At 42.3% G+C, this 21697-nt stretch overlaps 1 protein-coding gene across 1 annotated transcript in view; it reads right to left on the bottom strand.

Moving 5' to 3' along the window:
• Nucleotides 1-8644: 8644 nt before the first annotated feature.
• Nucleotides 8645-21697, bottom strand: part of CRYL1 (crystallin lambda 1) — a 130108-nt gene continuing 117055 nt past the window's right edge. Inside the window, exons 6-8 of the mRNA XM_090273703.1 lie at nt 16688-16793; nt 10742-10848; nt 8645-9207 (exon numbers count right to left, since the gene is read on the bottom strand). Coding sequence (XP_090129829.1) covers nt 9094-9207; nt 10742-10848; nt 16688-16793 — 327 coding nt within the window. The 3' untranslated portion in view covers nt 8645-9093. The remainder of the gene's footprint in view (nt 9208-10741; nt 10849-16687; nt 16794-21697) is intronic.

Here is a 21697-nt window from a genome sequence, read left to right as displayed (position 1 = left end):
TTTATCCATTCATTCTAAGTTATCCAGTTTATTGGCATATAATTTGTTCACAGTAGTCTCTTATGTTCTTTTGTTCTATGACATCAGTATGAGACTTTTTTGTTCTGTTTTCTTTTAAAAGCATCTTTATTAGAAGTGTTCTTAAAGACTTCTCTACATGCATTGCAGAATGGGTATAACATCAATTAACTGATATATCAGTTTTAAAATCTCGTTTCATTTCTGATTTTGTTTTCTCCCTTTTTTCTTTAATCTAGCTAAAGGTTTGTCAATTAACCTTTTCAAAAAAACCATTCTAAGTCTTATTTTTTCTGTTGTTTTTCAATTCTCTATTTCATATATTTCTGCTCTAATCTATTTCCTTACTTCTGCTAACTTGAACTTAGTTTGTTCTTTTTTTGAGTTCCTTGAGGTGAAATGTTAGATTGACCTCTTTCTTCCTTTTTTAAAAGATTTTATTTATTTTTAGAGAGAAGTAGAGAGAGAGGGAGAAGATGAGGAAGAGAAACATCAATGTGAGAGAGAAACTGGAGACCAAATCCACAACCCAGGCATGAGCGCTGATGAGGAATCAAACTGGCAACACTTCACCTTGTGGGAGGCGCTCAACCAATTGAGCTACACTGGTCAGGCATTTATTACTATAAACTTGATTCTTAATACTGCTTTTACTTCATACTATAAGCTTTACAGATAACATGATCTTATATGTAGAAAATGCTAGAGATTCTATTTAAAAAACTATTAGAACTAATAAATTCAGAAAAGTTGCAGGATATAAAATCAACATGCAAAAATCAGTTGTGTTTTTATACACTAACAATACACTATCTGAAAAGGAAATTAAGAAAACAATCTTGTTAACAATAGCATCAAAAAATAATACACTTAGGAATAAATTTAATCAAGGAAGTGAAAGATCTGCACACTGAAAACCATAAAACACTGAGGAAAGAAATTTAAAGACACAAATGAAAGAAAAGACAGCCTAGGTTTGTTGATTGGAAGACTTATTGTTGTTAAAATGTTTATTCTACCCAAAGTAACATACAGAGTCAATGTAATCCCTATCAAAATCTTGAAGGAATTTTTTACAGAAATAGCAAAACAATCCTAAAATTGATATGGTACCACAAAGAACCCACTCTGAATGACCAAAAAAAAAACTTGAGAAAGAACAAAGCTGGAGTTACCATACTTCCTGATTTCAGAACTTATTATAAAGCTACAGTATTTAAAACACCATGGAGACATATAGACCAATGGAATAAAATAAAGTGCCCAGAAATAAATCCACACATATGTGGTCAACTGATCTTCAATAAGGGTGCCAAAATCACACAACAAGGAAAGCACAGTTTCTTCAACAAATCGTTTTGGGACATGTAAGACCTGAAACTTTAAATAAAACACCTAGAAAAGCTTAATAACATAGGTCTTGGCAATGATTTCATAAATAAGACACCAAAAGCACCAGCAACAAAAACAAAAATAAACAAGTGAGACTAAGTCAAACTAAAAAGTTCTACACAGCAAAAGAAATAATCAGCAGAGTGGAAAAGAAACATGTGGAATGGGAGAAAATATTTATAAACCATCTATCCAATAAGGGATGAATGTCCAAAATATATAAGGAACTCATGTAACTCAATAGCGAAAACAAACAAAAAACCAACCCAAATAGTCCAATTAAAAAGTGGGCAGTGGAACTGAATAGACTTGTCTCCAAAAACAAAAGACCAACAGGTACACGAAAAGATGTTCAACTTAACTCACCACCAGGGAAATACAAATCAAAACCAGTAAGGTATTATCATAATAGAATGGCTGTCATTAAAAAAAAAAAAAAAGAGGGTAAGTGTTGGCAAAGATGTGGAGAAATTTAAATTTTTATACATTGTTGGTGGGGATGTAAAATGGTGCAGCCACTATTAAAAACAGTACAAAGATTCATTAAAAAATTTAAAATAGATTTATCATATGACCTAGCAATGCCACTTCTGGTTATTTATCTAAAAGAATTTAATTCAGGATCTTGAATAGGTATTTGCACCCCCATGTTTACTGCAACATTATTCATTACAGCTAAGATGTGAAAACATCCCAAATGTCCATCAACAGACAGATGAGTGGACAAAGAAAATGTGATAAATACACACAACTGAACATTATTCATCCTTACACAGAAGGAAATTCTGCCAATATGCTACAATGTGGATGAACCCTGAGGACATTACAGTATTTTAAGTGAAACAAGCCAGTCACAAAAAAACCAAATACATCATAATTCCACTTGTATAGTCAAACTCATAGAAACAGAGGATGGTGGTTGCCAGGGGCTGCAGGAGAAAGGGGAGTTTCTGTTCAATGGCTACAAAGTTTCAATTATGCAGGATGAATCCACTCTAGAGATCTACTATACAACACTGTGTCTATAGTTAACAATATTGTATTGTGCACTTAATATTTTAAGAGGGTAAATCTTACATTAAGTTATTAAGTACTCATTACTACAATGAGAAAAACATGCTCTCCTGCTGGCTGGGTGGTTCAGTTGGTTGGAACGTCATCTCATGCAACAAAGGGTTGCAGGTTTGAGCCCCAGTAAAGGCACTATGGGGTGGGGGTGGGGGGCACTGATCGATGTTTCGCTCCCCGGGGGCAGGGGGCACTGATCAATGTTTCTCTCCCTCTTCCTTTTTCTCTACAATTTTTTTTTTAAAAAGAAAATCCTCATATCTTCAGGTGAGGACTGAAAAACAAATTTAAAAAGGAGGTAAGGGGGGTACAGGGCAGAGGGGGGCAAAGGAAAAAGAAATTAGGACAACTTAATAAAATAATAAAATATACTTTAAAAATATGATAAAATAAATACATTTTTAAAGATGCACTCTGTCCTCTCTCCTTGTGCAAAGAAAAAGCCAGTCTTCAGACTGACCTTCAAGCCTGGAGCTTGCCCTCCACCCCATCCCGGCCGCTGTTCAGCTCCCACCTCTCGGCATTTGCACTTTTGCTCTCTTCCCTGAATCATTCCTCTTTAGATCTCTCTCCATGGTGTCATCCCTCATTTTTAAGGTCTCTGCTCAACTGTCATATTCTCATTATGCCTTTCTTGATTACTTCCCTGAAACTGTACACACACACACACACACACACACACACACTACCTGGACTCCCTATTGCTTTTCCCTGTTTTACTTTTGGCCATATAACAGATCATCTTCCGGTATTTTCTCCACTTTGCCTATTGATTGGTTTATGTTTTGCTGTCTCCCACTAGAACTACAGAATAAGTTCCATTCAGACAGGTAGTTTTTGCCTTTTATTAGTGCATCCTCAACACTTGGAACCGTGCCCAGCACTCTGTAAATATTTCATGAATGGACCAATTGAAAATTAATAGAACAGGCATTGTAAATATTTCATGAGTGGATCAATTGAAAATTAATAAAACAGGCATTCTGGTTTTTATTTCAGTCTTGCGAGTTTGATTAGCATGGGGAAAGCAGCTTGTATTTCATAAGCTACACATGTACCTCCAAACGAAGCAAGACCCAGACATGAATAACAAGGACCCCACTGCTAGCCCCACCTTTGGCATCTTTCTGTGACTTCTGCAGAAATTGTGTGCAATCTGTTCTTTTGGAGCTGACATCGCCTTTGGTCCTGCAGGGGCACAAAGCGGCTAAGCTGAAGCAAGCGGAAAGGGAAACCATGGCTCCTGAACACACGGATGTGGACCGGGGCTTTCGGGAAAAAGACATTTGGAAGCAGAGAGCAACCTGAGAGAAACTGTGTGTGCATTATACAGGGGATGAACACAGACAGACAACTCTGAAGTTCTGAGAAAAGGACTCAAAAACCAGTTAGGTTTATCTGACTGGGCTGGTCCTACTCACAACCCCAGCAATGTCACTTAGCCCCTCGTAGGATGGAATGAGAAGACACTTTACCTCTGGGGAATTCTTCCCCAAACCTAATTCCAGTGTAACTAACCATGAGAAAACACCAGACAATCCCACACTGGTGACATTCTACAGGCTACCTGGCCAAGACTCCTACAACAACCAGGCTCATGAAAAGCAAAGCAAGACTGAGAAGCTGTCTCAGACCAGTTAGGAGGATACTTCCAGGGAAATGCAGTGCAGTGGAATCCTGGGACAGAAAGAGGACATCAATGGGAAAACTAGTACATGAGCTTACACAGTTGCTAAACTCATCTAAGCAAGCAGGCCCCATGGATGATAAACTGAATAGCAAAAAGGCCTCCTGCAAGTTGAAGCTTCTCATTTGTCTTGCACTTTATCTCAAAGATCAATTGCCTGGGGTCTTTGGGAGGTCACATTCACACATATGGCCCTTCCTGTAGCTCCCTTCTGGACCCATCCCTTGCTCTATCCAGCAATTTCCATAACTCTCCCTACTGCTGGGTCCAGAGCCACAAATATGCTCTATGTTGTTCTTGCTGGGAAGGTCTAATTCTTTTCAGCCCTTAGGTAAGAATCAAAACACTGGCTCTCTGGCATTCTCTCAGGTCATCACTTTTGGTGACTCTGCCACATTACACATTGTGACAACTACAAGCAAACCCGAGAAGCACTTGTGCTGATGTCTCTCAGAACAGAGCCAGCACCCATACACAGTACTGTACAGCAATGGTGGGGAAACAGAACTCAAACACATAAACGAATGTGATCCAAACTCTCTGCACTGTCTTCCTCCCCAGACCACCACAGAAGAGACCTCAGGATGTGCCGGCCTTGCTCTTCTACTGGCCTGAGCATCAGGCCAGACAACCTCACCTGGCCACTCCTTCTGGGACCCACGTGGCTCATCAATGCCAAGAATCCAAGAGGTCATGTCTGTGTGACCTCACCAATACCCAACATCCCCCAGCTAGGTCATCTGCATATCAGTGATTCCAAACCTGGGTTCAGGGACAATGGGCAGCCTTTACATGCTCCTAAGGGAAGGAATCAGGCAGGCACTGAGCACAGTGCAGAGATTTTGAGAAGACAACAGGGAGTATCTTGAAGGGAAATGAGCAGGAGCCCAAAGCTGTAGGGGAAAACAAGGGCTTGACTGTGGCCCAGAGAAACAACCCACCAACAGGTCAGAGGGAGGGACTGAGTCATCAGGGTTTAAGGAGAATCTACAACTTAATCAGATGAAGAAGGATTCTTTCACTGCTGACTCCTTCATGTTTTGCCACATTATCTTTTCCAGGAAGTTTAACATCTGGGACATTCAAATTTCCTGGCCCTTCTCCTACTGCCTTTATCTTGTAACATGACGTAGTATCTGCACAGTTGCTAGAGCTGAGGCTCTGATACCACCTTTCTCAGTTCACCTGATGACTCAGTTCTACCTCCAGGATGCTTTCCATAATCACTCAACAGCCCCCATGTGGGGCTGCCTCCTGCTCAGTCCCTTCTGCTGTCAGAAGGAACTTTCTGAAATTCTAATGACTGGATCACTCGTGACCTAGACTATTTAGGCTCTCCGTGGCTCTATGTGAGGTTTGACCACTGATGCGGCCCCCAAGGCTCTCCCCTCTGTCTGGGTCTGCCCAGCTCCAGCCTCCCCTCTTTCAGGCCATAGTCGCTCCCCTTTCCAGGGTGTCCAGCACTCTTCCATGCTCTGATTCCTCAGCCAGGAAGGCTGTCTCATTACTCAAGACCCAGCTCAAAGGCTGCTTGCTATGAAGCCTTCCAGGAAACACCCAGGGGCAGGTAGTCATGATCTCCTGTGTACTTTATTCTAACATTTTGTTGTCTTACAGTAAACTTCTGAAAGGCATTGACCATGTGCAAGATGCCTGGTGCATCACAGCTTCTCAAAATAAGTTGTTTCATAAATGTTTGGTGAAAAAGGTGAAAAAGGGGAAGGGATTAGGAAGTACAAGTTGTCAGTTATAAAAAACAGTCACAGAGATGTTAAAGTAGAGCACAGGGAATATAGTCAATAATATTGCGATAACTATGTACGGTGTCAGGTGGGTACCAGACATATTGGGGGGAGGGCGCTTCAAAAGTTACATATGTGTCTAATCACTATGTTGTACACCTGAAACTAATAATATTGTATGTCAACTGTAACTGAAAAATAAATAATTTTTAAACTAATAAAATAAAATTAAACAAATAAGTGCATGTGATGGGGGAGTGATCTGCACCCTGAGCTGGAAATAACACTTCCACATGGCTCCCGGTCAGGGACACTCGTTCCAGCACCACCAAAGCCTTGGCTCCAAGGAAGGCATCTCCTGCTGGGTTAACCTGGGAAGCTGGTTACTAGAAATGGAAAGGCTGGAGCATCATTTGGGCTGGGAGCTATCAGGGGCCCCACAGAGGCATGTGGGCGGGTTTGATTCCAGGTTTGGGCAGATACAGGAGGCAACCAATCTATGTTTCTCTCTCACATTGATCTATCTCTCTCTCTCTCTCTCTCTCTCTCTCTCTCTCTCTCTCTCTCTCTCAATAAAAACATATCCTTGAGTGAAGATTAAAAAAAACAGGTATCTTGACTTCTGGCCAAGATGAAGGTGTAGACAGACACACTGTGTCTCCCTTCACAACTAAGAAGAAATACAACTACCTCAAAACTAGAAACAACCAGATTTCCAGAATATCAAAATGCATGGAAGTCCAGCAAACAAAGATATAAAGAAGAAATACTCATCCAGACTGGTAGGAGGGGTGGAGCTGGGGTAGAGAGGATGAGGTGTGGTGGCAGCAACAGCGGCAGGCCAGGGGAAAGCGCAGTCACCTGTTTTAAGAGGTCAGGAGGAATACCTGAGGAGCATTCCCAGCTCCTCATTGGACCTTGCAGCACACGGTCCCAGCACCGGGGAAAATCAAGCTTCATTGCTTCTGACTGTGCAGACCAGTGGGGGTGGGGTGGAGGCAGAAACTGCTGGCCTCTCAACAGAGTCCTCTTGCTTAAAGGGCCCCCACGGTCCTAGAACATCCGCAGACCCACCCACTCTGGGAACAACGGCCAGGACAGTAGCTAGAGAGGCGCCAGTCTGTTGCGGAAGTGGGAGAAGTGCCTGGAAAAGGGGCGAGTGCTAGGCAGGAGGCATTGTTCCCTCTCGGACACCACTCCCACATACAGTGCCACAACGTGGCGAAACAGGTCACCCTGTACTGATGAATACCTAAGGCTCGACCCCTTACAACATAACAGGAGTGACAGCTCTACCTGGGATGCGGAGGCAAACAAACACAGGAGCATGTCAGAATGAAGAGACAGAGAAGTATGGCCCAAAAGGGGGAACGGATCAAGGTTCCAGTGGGAGAACTAAGCAACAAGGAGATAGCCAACCTAACAGATGAGGAGATAGACAACCTAAAAGATGCAGAATTCAAAACACTGATGATAAAAATGCTCACAGGCTTGACAAATATGCTTGAGTACGGCAAACACAGAAGAAGCGAAGGCTATGTTAAGTGAAACGAAGGAAAATCCACACAAAACCAATGGTGAAGGGAAGGAACCCAGGGTTCAAATCAATGATTTGTAATATAAGGAAGAAAAAAACATCCACCAGTGCAGAATGAGGAAGCAAGAATTGAAAAAATGAGGAAAAGTTCCCAAATTTTCTGAAGGAGATGGACATACAGGTCTGGGAAGCATGGAGGGTCAGGGTGAGCTGGACCCAGAGGGGACACACCAGGACGCATCATGATTGAGGTGCCAAAGGTGAAAGATAAAGACAGTCCTGGGGGCAGCAAGAGAGAGGTGGAGAGTTGCCTACAGGGGGGCGCCTATAGGACTATCAGCTGATTTCTCAGAGGACACTTTGCAGGCAGGAAGGGATTCACAAGCAATATTCAATGTGATGAAAGGCAATCTGCAACCAGGATTACTCTATCCAGCAAAGCTATCATTTGGAATGGAAGGGCAGATGAAGTGCTTCCCAGACAAGGTAAAGCTAAAGGAGTTCATCATCACCAAGCCATTATTATATGAAATGTCAAAGGGACTTCTTAAGAAAAAGAAGATCAAAACTATGAACACTAAAATGACAACAAACTCACAAGTATCAACAACTGAATCTAAAAAATAAAGACAGAATCCAACTAAGCAAACCAGAATAGGAACAGAATCATAGGTATGGGGATCATTTGGAGGATTTATCAGCTGAGAGGGGAGAGGGGGAGAAATGGGGATAGGTGCAGGGATCAAGAAGCATAATTGGTTGAAGCCAAAGAACTTACATGCACAACCCGTGGACATGAACTAAGGGGAGTGGGATTGCTAGAGGGAAGGGGAGTACTGCGTGGAGGGGAGCAAAGGGGAAAAAATTGGAACTACTGTAACAACATAATCAATAAAATATACTTAAAAAAAAAAAAACAGAAAAAAAAAAGTTATCTTTACTCAGAACCTGGAGCCCCTAAATTCTGATAGATGTGAGTGCCCAAGGGCAGGCAGTCCATGGAGTTTCCCAAACACAGATGATTACAGAGCCACAGGGAAACAATCCACCAAATGGGTGGATTTTTACTGAATGAAAGACAAAGGACCCAGAATGAAGCATTTGCTTCTTACTCATTCATCAGGTCATTCTAAAACATGTCGATCATCAGGATCAAACACTGTCTTTCTCAGAAAGATCAGAACAAAAAGGATGCCTATATGAAATCAAAAACTTTTATTCAGAATAACCATTGGCACAGTGAAGGTAGTGAGTTGCCTCAAAAATGCAGGGCCACAGAGTACTCAGAAAGGGATCAGAAATAATCATAAAAACATTACACTACAGATTAAAATGATTTGAAACTACAATCATTATCTATAAAATGTAGGCTGCATAATCACACTTAAAAACAAAAGGTGATAATCTTGAGACAATTTGCTTGCCTAGGTGGCAGGAAATCAACAGCCCTCAGAACCCAAGTTCTGCTTTGACACCCACAGCTAGGGCACAATCAGCAGTGAACAGACTAGAGCTAACCAGAGACCAGGCTCAGGACTTGCATGGTAAGGGACCTCTGTGGCTGCCACAGTTTTGAGCAATATGATTAAGTCCTTATAATTTCATCAAGTAGGACTTCCAGTGAGGGGCATGACGGCATCATAAAAACTTCACTGGGACAGCATCTGACTTTTCAGTTTGGCAAGTCTCATGAGGCACTGCTCCCTCCACTGCCTCCTGGCAGCCAAGTGCTCAGGATCAGCTGGGACTTTCACACACATGGCCTGGGTACAGGGAAAAGAAAAGACAACAAATAAAAATTAACAAATAGGACTATATCAAACTAAAAAATTTTGTACAGCAAAGAAAACCATCAACAAAACAAAAAGATAACCTACCAAATGGGAGAACATATTTTCCAATGATACATCTGATAAGAGGTTAATGTCCAAAATTTATAAAGAACTCATATAATTCAACACCAAAAAGACATGCAATCCAATTTTTTAAAAGGACAGAGGACATGAATAAACACTTCTCCAAAGAGGACATAAAGATCGCCAATAGACATATGAAAAGATGCTCAAAGTCACTAGTCATCATACAAATGCAAATTAAAACCACAATGAAATATCACCTCACCCTGTCAGAATGGCTATCATCAATAAAACAACAAACAACAAGTGCTGGTGAGGATGTGGAGAAAAGGGAACCCTTGTGCACTGTTGGTGGGATTGCAAATTGGTGCAGCCATTGTGGAAGACAGAATTTAGGTTCCTCAAAAAATTGAAAATGGAACTACCATATGATCCAGAAATTCCATTTCTGGGTATTTATCTGGAAAAATTCAAAACACAAATTCAAAGATATACTTATATTCATTCCAGTATTATTTACAATAGTCAAGTATAAAAGAAACACAAGTGCCCATCAATAGACAAATGATAAAGATAAGATGGGGTACACACACACACACACACACATATATACATAATAAAATATTACTTGGTCATGAAAAAGAGTAAAACCTTAGCATTTGTGACAATATAGATGGATCTAGAGGGTATAATGCTATGAAATAAGTCAGACAGAGAAAGACACATACCATATGATTTCACTTACATGTGGAAGCTAATAAAACAAAATAGAAACAAACTCACAGATACAGAGAATAAACTAATGGTTGCCAGATGGGAGGGGGACTTAGGGGCATGGGTGGAAAAGATTAAGGGATAAGAAGTAAAAATTGGTAGTTACAAAACTGTCACAGGAATGTAAAGTACAGCACAGGGGATATAGTTAATTATAGTGTAATAACTACATATGGTGTTGGGTGAGTACTAGATTTATCAGGGGGATCCCTTTATAAATTATATAATTCTCTAACCACTATGCTGTACACCTGAAACTAATATAAAATAATATTGGATGTCAACTGGAAGTAAACATTTAAAAAAATAAAAAATAGAAGAACAAAGAAGCATGAAAAGGAGATAATTTAGCAGGAGCAAATTGTTCGTCCTACTTGTGCATACTGAATTTGCTTTCAAAGACAAAAGGAGCGGAGTAAACCCTCAATGAACAAGAGCTTTCTGAGTCCAGAGACTCCAGCTCCTCAGAGGCAAGTCACAGCGAACTCCAATTTCACTGGTTGCATTACTCTGAAGGTCTCTGAGGACCATGACAGAACTGTGGACAGCAAAGTTAGGGATGAGGGACCGTCAAAACCAAATGCAAAGATTCTAGCTGCACATAAAATGTCCCTATGCACAGAGCTTCTGCTCAGCGCACACAACTTTCTGTAGTCAGTCTATGTACCTGGTGAACCTTTTCAACTGCGGCCCCAGAAAACTCTGGAATGGGTCCAAAAGTCTTGAGGACATGTTTCATGCTTTCACCATATCTGTCACAGTAGTTTAACATGCCTGAAATCATATGAACACAAAAGCAGTCAGAACATTAGAGAACTCCCAACATTCTTTTCTTCCTGTGAGTGAAGAAAAGGAGATGCGCAGTGCACAGGATTAGCTGGCGCTGAGAACTGAGGGTCTTCACCATGAGCCAGTCACTCGTCAAGCTTTCTCTCAGATTTCAGAATCCTGAAAGCGAGGGGCCCCTGGGGCCTGCCATTCCACCTTCCCTTGTGTACCCTACAGTACTCCACTTAGCCCGGTCCCTGCATTATCCCATTAAGTCCTATGTTCACCAAGAATGTTACCTTTAACAATGCATCCACGAGGTTACTTGTGTAAATGGTTTGAATGTATTTTCTAAGACCCAAAGATGTCACAGCTCACAAATCTTTTCCCATTTCACTCTGTTCCCTGGCTTCTTGGTACCCTTGGTTGGGTGTCTAAAAGGTGGCATATTCTTTTCTTTTTTAAAAGATTTTATTTACTTACTTTTAGAGAGAGGGAAAGGGAGAGAGAAAGGGAGAGAAACATCAATGTGCAAGAGAAACATTGATCAGTTGCCTCTTGCATGCCCCCAACCGGGGACCTGGCTTGCCACCCTGGCATGTGCCCTCACTGAGAATCGAACCTGTGACCCACAGTTTGAAGGCTGGTGCTCAACCCACTGAGCCACACCAGCCAGGGCGGTGGCAGATTCTTTAATGCAGGCTTGGATGGTGGCCAGTGGATAACAGCCCTGTCACCCGAGCCCAGGCTGCCCTGCTCTCCAGCTGCTTCTGGAACTTCCTGGCCCTGGGGAACCGAACCGTGTTCGCAGATGCTTAGATAGGGCCCTAGGATTTTGATGGAGAAACCCATGAGGAAGAGGTTCATTCGCAAGGGAGAGAGGAGGAAGAAGCACAGTAACTTAGAAGCAGCTGTGGGTTGCATGTGGCTGAGGCTGACTCAGTTAGAGTCAGACATGCACAGTGAAGAAAGCAGAGTCTAGTGGCCTTGCCTCCCAGCATGTAGAGCAGGCCTGCCAGGAACCCTCTGTTTTCGGTGTTGCCAGGAGGCAGCAGAGCTGGGCCAGTGCAGGCATGTGTGAGGGACAAGTCTCATCAGAAGCCAGCCCTGGGTGCACATAGAAGAGGCATCTCTAAGTCCTGGGCCTGCTGGGGACACAACTGAGCCACCTACTGTGCCACCCTTGGTCTAGTTCCAGCATCTTCCACAACCAGAAAGGTTGGTCAGGCAGGCTAAAGGTAACACAGGAACAAGTGAACAGCAGAGTTTGCAAAGATCCCTGAGTTTGGCTCTCACCCACCCCAGAAAAACTGTTTTGAATTAATTTTAAATAAAAATCATCACCACAAGGTATTCTTAACAACAACAACAAAAAAGACAAACTTCTTTGTGGTTTAGTTTTGGTGGGCCCACACTGTTATGAAAGCCTGAATTCACTGAATTTCAGTTTTATTTTCCTTCTCTTTTAGTGTGCTAAAATTATATCAAACTTGCTCTTAAAAGAGAAATTGTTCTTAAGGGTAAAAAATTCAAATATAACAACTTTTATGACATTAATACCTACAATTAAGTGGTGAACACTCTCTTTTTAAAATTAGGGGTTCCATTTCATTTAACACAAGTATAACTCAACAGTTCAGGATTCCAGACTTCCTAAAGGTTCCAGCCTTGGCCAGCTATCTTAGAGGGCTCAGCATTTCCAGAAGACAGAAAACAACCTTTACATGTATTTCCTTTGGAAATTAAACACTTTCTTCATTTCATCTATGTGTTTATTTATTTAAACTAAAGGTGGTAAAATGGAGACACAAATACAGTTATTCCTTTTGAGGGGCAGAGACCACAAGAATCAAGTAAGTTGGAAAGATATTAAATGAGAAGAAAATGGGAGAATTGGATGGAGCTGCATATGCACCCACGTGCAGGGAGACAGAGGCCCACTGGGACCCTCCTGGAACCAGTTCTGTCTCCTTGTCCTCTCTGAGCAGCAAGAAGCCATGGGTGCAATTCAAGGACTGTATTTTACCTCTGGATCACCTCACATTTTCTGAACAAGCATTCACCTTTCGGTGTCCCTGTAAAGTCATCTGAATCTCCCAGGGGCTTTTGAGAACTCTCTTCCCCTGCCTTTTATAAAATTTGTGGCTTTAAAAGGGCAGTTATTTCTTTAAGATAAAATACAATTCATAATTTTCCCCCAACTTTTCCAGGGAACCAATTGAAACTTCAGTCTTACAAATACAAAAACCCTTTCTATAGATACACTCAGGCTCATGGGGTGACCAGCCCAGAGTTCATGGTGACGGCAAGAAGCCACACAGACAGCATGAGGGTGGAGAACCTGACACCACAGAATGGCTCTCACACTAGGTCCAAGTACAAGTACATGGTGACTTAGTGTCACAATTATTTACAACGTTCCAGCAAATTTATTACCGTACTGTTATTTGCAATATCTACCCTTCCATTAGAGCAGTGTAAGAGGAGGATTGAGTGGGAATGTTCTAGAAGAGCAATTTCAGTGGAAATGAAAATAAAAAAGCCACTTCACCTTCAATCCCACGGCCTTTCCCTCCTCTGTATTACTATGAAATGAGTTTCCCCTATGTTTTTCATTTTGTGCTTTCATGTCTGCTATTCTGTTCAAACATGTACAGTGTTTCCAACAAACCTCAGAGAATTTAGCTTTCTAGAAGACTTTTTTTAAATCTATTTTTATTGTTTTTCTATTACAATTGTCCTACTTTTCCCCCATTGCTTCCCCACACACTCAGCCCACCCCTTCTCCCACAGTCAATCCCCACCCCATTGTCCATGTCCGTGGGTTATTTATACTAGTTCTTTTACTAAACCCTTCCCATACTTACCCCACTTCTCTCCCTCCCCCCCACCTCCCTGGTAACTGTTACTCTGTTCCTTGTTTACATGCCTCTTGTTCAATTTTGCTCATTTGTTTGTGGTGTTCATTAGTTTCCTGTATTAGGTGACATCATATGGTATTTTTCTTTCGTTGCCTGGCTTATTTCACTAAGCATAATTCTATTTAGTTCCATCCATGTTGTCGCAAATTGCAGGAGTTCCTTCTTTCTTTCTGCTGCATAGTACTCCATTGTGTAAATGTACCATAGTTTTTTAATCCACTCCTCTACAGATGGGCGCTTTTTAGAAGACTTTGAACCTAATTTCTTAAGAGATGCTTATATGGAATAAGGAAAAACGGGAAAAAGAATTGATTATCACAAGATTGGATTTAGCTTTTCTTGCTGCTTTCTGACTTGTTATTCTTTGCCTGTGAGTCCTGAAGGTGAGACAGTGCCTTGAGCTTTCAGCACAAACCAAGGTGATGAAGTGACAGAAAGCTGTCCCATCCGTCTGCATTTACAGAGCAGGCACCTGTCTGTGTGGCCAATGTCACCGTGGAGGCAGCAGCTGGGACACACCCTGGGCGTTGTTTCTTGAAGAACCCTAATTGCTATCCACACCAGAGGAGTATGGTTTTCACACAGCCTACAAAGCCACACTCATGTGAATTCACCTGCATTTAAGAGACAGAACTTATTAGGGAAGATCAAAAAGGCCCCAAAGCACAGGGACATTATCTAATGTGGGTGTTACTTTTAAAAAGTAGCCAAAAGGCAAAGGAAGCATGCTGGCCTCTTGTTTCTTAGGTGCTATTTTATTAGATTAAAAACAAATCATCAAATATTTTTATCCTTCTTAGATAAACTGTAGCTTTTAAGACTAATAACTAGCCTTAACCTGAGATGCCGGCTTTATGAAAATAACTTCAGAAAAAATAGAACTCTCCCGACTCCAATCTTGATATATCCTGAGTGACACTGTGAGGAAACATGACCATTTCCAATGGTCCCAAGCCCGATCTTATAACTGTCTAACTCCGGTCTTTGGAATGCTCTGAAGTTGAAAACTACATCCGTCCACCATTATCATATTAAGTCAATTAGGTTTTCTTATCAAGTCTGCTTTGTGTGAAAAATTGTTATGGGCCACAGTGTTTGATTCCTGAGTTTCTGGTTTCATCAGCTTCAGTTTCTACTTGTTTGAGAGTCAAAGCAATTCTCCGGTCTCTCCCTATCAGTTTCTCCTGATACCTGAACTATCTTATTTTTCTCAAGAAAAAAGAAAAACATGGTGGTTTTCCAGCAATGTCCTCATATATCTCAAATGCTTAAATACGTTCATCACTTTTAAGGTTCTGATTGAAAAACACTTAAAAATTATCCAATATTTTATTTTAATGATATTTCAAAACTCTGGTTTCATTTTTATGAAGCCCATGTCTTTACATTATCCTCCTATGTTCAACTGTTATCCTACCACAAAAGTAACACAGGGGCACCAGGTGAGAGTCCCCTCTCCCTTCACCTGGGTGTTAAGGAAGAATCAAGTCACCTATTGAAACACATTTGCATAACACATGACTAAACCCACTCAAGGCCCCTGGTTTGCACCTGCTGTGTGCAAGAATGCAGCTGGTAAAACTGCATAGAATTATCTGTTGGAAATTGTCTTTCATTAATTACTGTGGTAAAAACTGATTGAAGTATTACCAAAACCCTATGAAATTATGAAATCTAAGGCAGACTCCCAGGAGTCATCTACTCCAACTTCTGACCTCACCGCAAGACTCCTGTCGACATCCAGACATCTGCACAAGTTGAGGACCAGCCTCTGGCAGCTCAGCTTACCCACTTACAGTGTGGCCTCTCCTTCCATAACAGTCCCACTTACTAGAAAGTTCTCCCTGCCATGTCCTGACCCCAAACCTGTCTGCCTGCTATTTCCAGTCTTTCACTCTGGTTCAACCCCCACAAAACTCACGGACAGACAGACATGTGTACACACATGTACTATTCTGGTCACTTCGGGATCAGCTTCGGTTTCTCGCTATTGTTAAATGTAGACCATGGAGCTGAATACAATATTCCTTTTCTCTTTCTGCATATGTTTTACAAGTTAATAATTTAATTATTAAAATAACATATAATAATTATAGAAATTTATGACAACATAGAAAAGTAAAAAGTTAATAAAAGTTGCTTATAATTTCAATACCAAGAGACAGCCATCATAACACTATTTAGGAGATATTTCCCCCGATTTTTATCCGTTTCTTTTTTTTTATTTATTGTTTTAATTTGGTGTAGATTTTATTGCTTGTTTTTCAAATGATCTCTTTTTAAATGGCTTAAAATCTGGTGGACAGTTTCATTCTTGGAAGCTTCTCACCTGTCTCAAGTGACTCTGCTTTTACAGTCACCAGATCATGAGCTCATACCTACCTTCCCCTAGCCCTTTGAAGTGGCTTCCAGAGTGACTGATGGCCCAACTTGGCTGCTGACTGAGGGCACCAGCTCCTTCTCAGTAGAAGCCCTCCCTTTTGGCACCCCAGCTTCTAGAGAGAAGCTTACAGCTCAGCCAGTTGCACTTGGAAGCTGAAGGTAATTAAGCTGAAGGTATTAAGGCAGGACGGTAAGTCCAGCAGAGGTTCATGTGGTTACTTCCTTTCTTTTCTTTTTCTTGCCTCTAAATAACGTCATCATTTTTCTCAGGAAAATACCATTTTATCTTTTCTAAGGCTGGGTGATAGGCAGTAAAGTCTTCATGACAACCTCCACCTCTCCTTCCAGTCCTTCCTTGAGTGCTGTGCTACACAGAGTCCGGGAACAGACATCCTCCCACCGTGATCGTGAATGACCAGGGCTACATACCACCTCCTGTTCATTATACCATCTCTATTCAGTTGTATGAAAAGGCAACCTTTGGTTGTTTATGAAACCCATGAAAATGCTACGCTGCACAAAATTCCCATCTGAGCCCCTACCTTCTGCATTGAGATGCATGGTTTCCAGGGGTCCCATGAACGCATAACGCAGGCCCAGGCCGTGAGACATGACGAGGTCCAGGTCACTCGGAGACACTATTCCTTCCTAAATGGGGAAGGGGAGGGGGGCAGCATATGGGTGAGTCCTCTGGAAAGACCATTTCCTTACAGTCACTTAATCATAACTGGGGTAGGATCCTAAAATATTCTCCAAGCACTATAATAGTGTTTTCATCAAATTTTGAATGAATCTTGAAAAGAGACTATTTTGTGAAATGTCAAATACCAATTCACTTTTTTCATTGTTGTAGTCAACCTTCTCCTGTACTGGCCCAATTCCACTCTTTCCTTCTTTACCCACAATCCATGTCTCACTTGCAACTCTGGCAAAGGGGAAGAGGATGAAGAAAAAGGGAAGATATAAACAGGGTACTAGAGGAAAAGGGCAAAAAGGCTTTTCCACCCATTTGCTAAGATCTGGGGCTATAAGACCAGAGCCATCAAAAGAAATGCGAAGTTGCTCTCCAGGCTGTGCTGTGTGCAAGCCCAGCCTTGTTTAGCTTTTAACAAGTTTCTAAAGAATGTTATTATTTGATGAAATGCAGCTTAGAACTTGGTGTTTGTTTGCAAAAGTGGGGCCCTAGAATCTTCTGCAAATGCAAACTGCAAAGCAAGAGGCATAGTTGTTAGGCTTTTAGGTTGTACATCAAATTGGCCTTTGGTGTGACCTGGTCTGTTCCTCACATCCTCTAAAAAAAGCAGGGATGCATTAGAAATAATTGCATTGTTGGGCCCTTCACTGACAGCTCAGTCTCATCTGAGGGTATTTTCACCTTGGCCTTTCAGCTATAAGGAAGACAGACATGGGGGACACTGTCCTGTTTTCCCTAATGTTGTCACTGGTCAGACAGGAAGAATGACTCTAAACTCTCCAGCCCCTACTTTCTGGGTGGTATCTTTCACACAGAGCACTGTGAGCACAGACACAGCTCCTGCCCAGTAGCCAAGTCAAACAACCCCCGTAAGAGACCACGCACTGTGCTGCCATTCTGACACCTCTTCCACTGGCAACCTGGATGGCCCTGGTCCCAGGACGGGGAATATGAAGAGCTCAGCTGTGGAAATCTCAGTTCTGCCCCTACCCCAGGGCACACCTACATACTGTCCGCCCAGTTCCCAGAACAGGCTCAGACACATGGCCTCCCCTACACAGCCTGATACTCTGGGTTATAGATCAAAGCCTTTATCTCTCTTTGAAGGGCTGCCTGCTGCCTTGTTGGACACAGTGTCTGGGGGTGGTGGGGTGGGTTCATCAGAGGTTTATCATGGTCTTGAGGCCCTCCAGATGGCCCCTGGGGGTTCTGGGACAGGCCCTGCACACTCAGGAACTGCTGTTCCTCCTCCTCCGGGCCAGGTAACTTCTCAAGTCCCAGACTTCAAAGTCACCCAAGAGGAGATTTGTACCCTTGACCTCCAAGCTTTATGATCTTCAGCCCAGCTACTGAGGGAGAAACACTAGCCACCTCAGGTCCATGTGGGTATCTGGACCTTCCGAGATGTGGGGGCAGTGGCGGGCAGGTAGCGGGGGGACACGGCTGGACTGAAGAACCAAGGAGACAGAATCACTCACAAGGGGCAAGTGCGGTTTTGGTATGAGGGGAAACTGTTTGAGGGAACCAGTCTTCATCTAGTTTTGTGTGTGAGATAAGCAAAGATGTGCACAAACCATGAACATGCAGTTCAGAGAATAATTACAAAGCAATCCCTACAATCACCACCATGTCCACCTTCCTGATCATATCCTTCCTAAAGATAAACATCTGACTTAGGTAGTAACCATCTCTTTTAAGGTTTTCCATCTATGTTTACATTCCTAAAAACAGGGTGTGCTTTTTACCCATTTTCATATTCAAAATAGAATCACACTGTGCTTTCTTTTGTGACTTGCTTCTTTCCTGCAAACTCATGTTGTCAGGCTCCGCCCATGTACACAGCTGTAGTCTATCCATCCTTGCTGGTGCCTGGACACCAGAGCTGACTCACCTATCCTGCTGTGTTGCACCTCTGGGTTGTTTCAATTTTGTGAGTGCGATGAACAAGGCTGCTGAGAGGGGCGTATGTCCAAGGCATAACTGCTGTACCCAAGTGCACACATCCCTGGCTGTGTGAGATAATGCTGAGCTGCTTCCCGAAGCAGCTGCACCCATGTGCCCTGCCTCCAGCAGTGCATGGGTGGTCCCATCACTCCACATCCCTGCTGGTACTGGTGGCCTCCTGCTTGAAAACTTTTGGCAATCTGATTGGCTACCATGGTACCTCACTGGGTTTCCTATTAGTTCTAAATCATCCTACCATGAGTTCATCTGGACTGCTCATGAGAGCAAATTAATTTATTGTTTACTCGAATGCTGACAAGTTTCACCTCCCTTCACTTCTGATAGCAAAGCTGTAGGAGGGAGAGGCAACAAAGGGAGGAAATAATACACAGAAGCTCACAGTGATTCTCTAAGCTCTGAGAGCAGGAAGGGTGGCTCTGATTCCCTCTCCAGGCTGCCCATAGGCATCTGCAGTGGCACCCAGCCCATATGGGCTCTGGTATGCTGGGAAAGGCAGCCAGGCGGGGGCCCTGAAGACTCTCCCTTATCCCTGGCTTCCAGGCCCACATTTTGCAGTCTGAAGTTCATGACAGCATTCAAACTGTGAGGGGTATACATAGGAAAGCTGTCTCACACTTACAGTGCTGTTTGCCTTGGCTCTTTTATAACTGAGCTTAGTGCTTTTAGGGTTGACTTCAAAAGGATTTCAAAATAGCCAGAAAGGGAGCCACCCAAGGGTGGTTAGTTTTTGATTTGTAAGTATCATGTGAGCTAACAGAAAAAGCTTCAGAGGGACCCTCCTCCCTACATTATCAGGCAGGGGAGGAGCCACGCCTTCTCCCAATTCCCGAATGTTCTCTGCTCCCTCCTGGCTCATCTGAGGAAGGGCTCTTTACAAAAGTAGACTGTTCATTAGCTGAACAAGTTAGGGAAAATATTACTATTATATATTACTATAATATTACTATTACTATTACTATATTACTATTATATATTACTATCTTTTCTTCCTAACTCATTCTTTCTGCCACATTTGCATTACTGAAGTACACTTCTCTAAGCTTGAGTTTTTACCTAGAAACTAAATCCAGAGAAAAGAAACAGAAGTGATTCAGCTGAGATGCTCACTCAATAGGATCTTACCTCACTGAGGCGAACAGTTTACCCTCACTGCACTCCACAATGAATGAAAGGGTCATGGGTGGGGGTTCTGAAGCTCAGGTTGCTTAATTTTGCCATTGAGCTTCATTCCTCTGAAGGGAACCAGAGTTTGCCATCCGAAAATATACCTTTTGGGATATTGATTATTTTAAGCCAATTATTTCTAAGAAACAAAAAACTCAGAAAGAAACTTTGATTCTCTCCCTTAACTGCCAAAAGTAATTCAGATAGGAAAATCTGCTTCAGGAAGGGAACCTTAGCATAGTCACCTTAGCATGTGAGCAGTTAGTGGCAGACAGGGAGGATCCACGCAAAAGCCCGTTTGTTGGACTTCTTTCCTGTGTCCCATAATTTCTGGGTAGCTCAGCAAGAATTTATTGACAACATATTTGCTCTTTTTCATCTAACGTGTGAATTGCCTGCTTTCCCTGTGGAGTCCCAGACCCCTGCTTTCTTCTTCTTGGTCCAGAACAGCACATAAGCCGCACTGCCCAGTGTGTCCTCAGGTCCCACATTCTTGTGGAACCCACGTATGCACATCCATAATAAATCTGGTCATTTTCTCATGTTAATTTGATTACTAGGGCAGCCAGAAGAACTTAGAAAGCTGCAGGGGGGAGAGAGGGGCGCAACTACTTTTCCACTCCCACACCACCCAAAGCTTTAATGACATCTGAGGCCTAAGTGTTAATATTATCAGGATTAATTACAATAAATAATCACTATGGTATAAAAGGCAGAGACGAGTGCTTGAGTTGAGCCCATGAATGATTCCTTGGAGGTAGCACTCATCACACTGTTTGAAGGTTAAAATCCTACCCCACCTCCAGGGTATCTGTGGTTCAGCCAAGATTTGTCAGTATAGCTATCAGTAGTTCCTCAGTTCCATGGTAAAGTTCTCAAGTCACACATACAAAGAAAAGTGCCATGTGGTTAAAAGATTCCTAAAAACTCACACAGAGTGACCAATGCTAAGATCACTGTTAATTCAAAACCTGGTTGCAACACGTCTTAACAAATCACCATGTGAGGAGAGTCCAGCCCAGGTGCTAAGGAATTCCCTTTATTGAAAAACTTCTAGCTTCTACTTCCTTTAGTTAAAGTCTAAGACTTACACAATCAACCAACACAAACTCATGACTGGGGCACATGCTTGGGGGTAAGTGGAGATGGCACAAGACTACCATTCATGAGTAAGGAGCAAATACAAGATGGTGAATAAAGTACTCAATTACTGTGATACAAACTTTAAGTGTAATTCAAGGTGTGGGGGTGTATCAGTCAGGTCCTACCAGAGAGAACCAGTAGGTTAAATAAACATGGAAAAAGATTTATTCCAAGGAATTGGCTTTTGCAATTGTAGGCACTGGCAAGTCTCTAATCTGGGGCAGGTGCTGACAGTGGAAACCTCAATTCTCCTCTTAAGGCTTTTCAACTGATGGAATGAAGCTTGCCCAGGATAATGGTGAATAATCTCCTTTAATTAACGTAAACAAATTATAGATGCACTACAGCCTAGCCAAGTCACTTGTCTCAAGGGATAGAGTAGAAGTTCAAACACGGTCCTCACCTTCAGGTATCTTGGGACTAGCACTTTGTTTGTGGGGTGGGAGAGAAAGAGAGAAGACATGTCTCTTGATTAACAACAGGCAAGAGGTTGATGAGTGCAGTGGTTCTTGATCTTTTGGATAGACACAGAGAAAAGGAGAGTTGGAGGAGTCTTGCAGAGTTTAAGGGTGCTATATTTGATGAA

The sequence above is a fragment of the Furipterus horrens genome, unplaced genomic scaffold (assembly GCF_987537825.1).
Source record: "Furipterus horrens unplaced genomic scaffold, mFurHor1.1.pri manual_scaffold_4, whole genome shotgun sequence".
Classification (NCBI taxonomy): Eukaryota; Metazoa; Chordata; class Mammalia; order Chiroptera; family Furipteridae; genus Furipterus; species Furipterus horrens.
Note: the sequence above shows the minus strand (reverse complement) of the source record. Positions and strands in the feature narration are given on the sequence as shown.